At 44.6% G+C, this 3,578-nt stretch overlaps 1 protein-coding gene across 1 annotated transcript; it reads right to left on the bottom strand.

The window, feature by feature from the left end:
- On the bottom strand, positions 1,539–2,288 carry LOC107632548. The gene has a single exon (XM_016336218.1). It carries the CDS (start codon positions 2,286–2,288, stop codon positions 1,539–1,541), a length of 750 nt encoding a protein of 249 aa, XP_016191704.1.

The following is a 3,578-nucleotide window of genomic DNA, read 5'->3' on the forward strand; positions in this document are numbered from 1 at the left end:
ACTGGAGAAACACCCTTCCGACTTGTCTATGGGTAGAAGCTATGATACCAGTAGAAATCAGTGAGCAAAGCCCAAGGGTGATTCTCCATGATGAAATCGGAAACATACAGGGGCACAAAGAGGAGCTAGAGTTGCTCCCCGAAGTCCGAGAACAAGCCCAGATAAGAGAAGCAGCGCTGAAGCAAAGGATGGCTACCAGATACAACAAGAAAGTCATTCGAAGAAGTTTCACATTAAGCGATCTAGTCTTAATCAGAAACGACATAGGAGTCAACAAGTCGGGGGAAGGAAAACTCGCTGCCAACTGGAAAGGACCCTACAAAGTCAGCGAGGTCTTAGGAAAAGGTTATTATAAGGTGACCGACCTAAGCGGCGCCGAGTTACCAAGATCGTGGCATGCTTGTAATATGAAAAGGTACTATAGCTAAGAGCGAACTCTACTCCCTGATGTACTCTTTTTCCAACTTCACGATTTTTTCCCAAACGATAGAGGGTTTTTTTTGAAGAAGGGTTTTTAATGAGGCATCATAGTAGAGGCTAAGGGGGAAAATTATTAAAAAACCTTAGTGGCAGTAAAAGTACCTTCCCAAAATTAATAAAGATCTTTTACAATATCTCTTATAAATTCCTTCTCGTTTATTTTTTCCTACGAAACGCACCGACTTAAGCTCGACAAAACGTGAAAATCCCTTGAACCGACCTAGATGGTCGTCAGGATAAAACGACGAGGTACAAGTCGGCGTAAAGAGGTTATAAAAGTTGATCGTGAGAAACTCGGAGATATTCCGACTTATAAGTCGAAATAAACAACCGAGTAGAAAAGAAAACGCATCGCAAAAATAACCTAAGTCATAAAACTCAATAAAACACCAAGTTGAGTTTAAGGAATAGAAAAAGAGATTGAAAAAACCTAGGAAAAAGCTTAAAAAACTGTCTTAAAATCCTTAAAGCGGAAGGGTTCAGATAGACAGACAAGCCAAAGAAAAGGTTTTCAGAAAAGATCAAGGGAACTTCGAAAAATCAGAAAAGCATGCACATCAAAAGGTGGCTAAAAACCCTTATACCAAAAAAGGGTATTTTTTGTTAAATAAAACCCTTATCCAAAAAAGGGGCAATTATAAATATTTTGTTTACGGCCTTAAAAGGCCAAAGGAAATTGTTCAGTTACCACCACTACCAACAACAAATATAAAAGGTTTAAAAAAGAGGGACTCACAGGCTGGGCCCCCATATAGCCAATAAAGTTATTTTTTCAGAGGAGTAGACGGATCACCACCAGAACCAGGAAGAGTGGTCGGAGCAGCGTCAGGATTAGGGAGAGAAGTATCCATGGGAGTCGGAGAGGAGGACCCTTGGGGCTTCGAGGAACTCGGAGCATCCTTCGAACGAGGAGGGGACTCAATGATTCTTTGCCCTCGAGTCTTCAAATCTGACTCGGTGACAACCTGGGGAACCGAGGGATCAACTATGGCCCCATCAATTACAACCTTGTCGGGATCTAAAGGAGAAAGATCCAAGTCAGGGGCAATGACCCCGACTTACTCCTTAAAAATCCTCCAGGCCTCCTCGGATCCCTCAGCAATAGAGTCCTCCAACTCGGCGTAGGCAGTCCGAGCATTCAGCAAATCTTTTTTAACGACCACAAGGTCCTCAAACAACCTCTGGTAACTCTCCTGCGCTGTCTTCCTCAGGCCCACCTCCATATTACACTGGGCCTGCAGCTTGCTCTCCTTTTCCCGAAGGCTATCTCTCTCCTCCCTCAATTTGGTGACTTCCTTCTTCAACTCCCTTTCATGCTCCTGATACATGAGAAGCCTTCCCTCTAGCTCTTCAACCTTTGAGGTTGAACCCAAAGAGCTAAGAGGGGTCTTCTCAAAAATATCTAAGAACTTGGCACAGACCCCCGCCGCCCTGATACTCTCCTTAGCCAGAGTGGTAAGATGGTTCTGGACAGAAACATCATCCATACCTATACGGGTATGGGGGTAGATGTATTTCCGGATGAATGCAGGGGCATCTACTTTAACCTCACCCTCCAAAGAAGAGCCAGGCTCCAAAGCCTTGCGCTTCTTCCTTTCTGGCTCAGGAGAAGGTCGGGGAGAAGGGGGCGGCTGAGAAGAAGCTGAAGAAGAAATCACAATGGGTTCAGAAGGAGACCCCAAATTTCGGGGAGGAGGAGGAGGAGGAGGAGGAGAGATAACCGCCCTGGCACCACCAGTCCTGGCCCTAGACCTCGCTTTAGCTTCCTGGACCCTCTGGTAAGACTCATTCGAATTCCTCTTCGCCATCTCTGTAAGAACAAATAGTAGCCAAAAGATTAGACAAGTCGGAAAAAGCAAGTCAGACAAGTCGAAAATCCAATAAAAACAAATAAAAGCTACCTAGTTGTGTCTGAACAAAGGTCGGAGAACCCTGGAGAAATTTTTTAGTATCCAGATATGGGGCTCTCCCCCATACTTCTCGGAGGAACCCCACGATGGCTGCCTCCACCTCATCCAGGTCATCCAGACCATATTTTTCACAGGGGGAGGCCTCCAACCAATACAGAGGAAAGCGAGGGGAAGAATTCTCATCCAGAAAAAAGGGGTGGTGACCCTCTACAGCTTGCACTTTGAAAAAATAATTTTTGAAGTCATGAAAAGATTCATCAAAAAGGGTGAAAACTCTCCGGCCTTGAATAGCCCGGAAGGACACCCATTGTTGTTTATTATTCTGCCTACTGAAGGGCTTGGCCATATGAAAAAGATAGAAGAAAATCCTCAAGGAAGTCGGAAACTCCAGGGCTTGGCTGATAAACTGGTAAATTTTCAAAAAACCCCAAGAGTTGGGGTGAAGCTGAGTAGGAGCAACTCGACAGTGACGTAACACCGACATTTCGAAGTCAGAAAATGGAAGAAAAACACCCAAATGGGTAATCATGCTTTCGTACATAAAAAAGAAATGAGGGGCTGCCTCAGTGACCCTCCCGAAGCACACCCGGTCCTCCGGACCCGGGACCACTAACTCGTACTTCGGCTCATCCTCCTCAGAAGTACAAAGCCTGTGATGAGTGCGAATGTGGGTGACAAATTCGGCGTCAACCAAAGGTTCCTCTCCTAAAACTGTGACATCGACCCATTGAGCAAGAATTTCTACGGATGCCATTGTTTTTCCTAAAAGGTGAGAAAAACCTACAAAGGAAAAAGAAAAAGAAAAATAAAAAATATGGTCTCTAAGGGGAATACGGAGTCAGAACCTACGAACCGACTTCTCTCTAAGAAATAAAAGCATGCAAGCAAGAAGCATTTTTCGTGGAAAAGAGAGAAAAAGACTAACCTTTGTCCGGGAGAGAGTGAAAGGCAAGGTAAAAGCCTTCGAAACGGAGGTTGCACCACGAACAAATGAAGAAGAAGAGGAAAATTCGAAAAATCGCAGAAACGAAACAACGAAAGAGAGGGAAAGTATTTATAAAAATGCTAGGGGCACAATGGTAAAAACGGAGCAGTCATTAATAAGAATGCACCGTTACCAAGGCCATCAATCCCTACGCAAATCCCTAACGGACGCGACGCATGATTAGACGTAACTGTAAGAACCAA

This window comes from Arachis ipaensis, chromosome B03 (assembly GCF_000816755.2).
Source record: "Arachis ipaensis cultivar K30076 chromosome B03, Araip1.1, whole genome shotgun sequence".
Taxonomy (NCBI): Eukaryota; Viridiplantae; Streptophyta; class Magnoliopsida; order Fabales; family Fabaceae; genus Arachis; species Arachis ipaensis.

What these genes read in the sequence shown, in the direction of transcription:
- LOC107632548 (XM_016336218.1), bottom strand. Translation starts at nt 2,288, where the DNA reads ATGGCGAAGAGGAATTCGAATGAGTCTTACCAGAGGGTCCAGGAAGCT.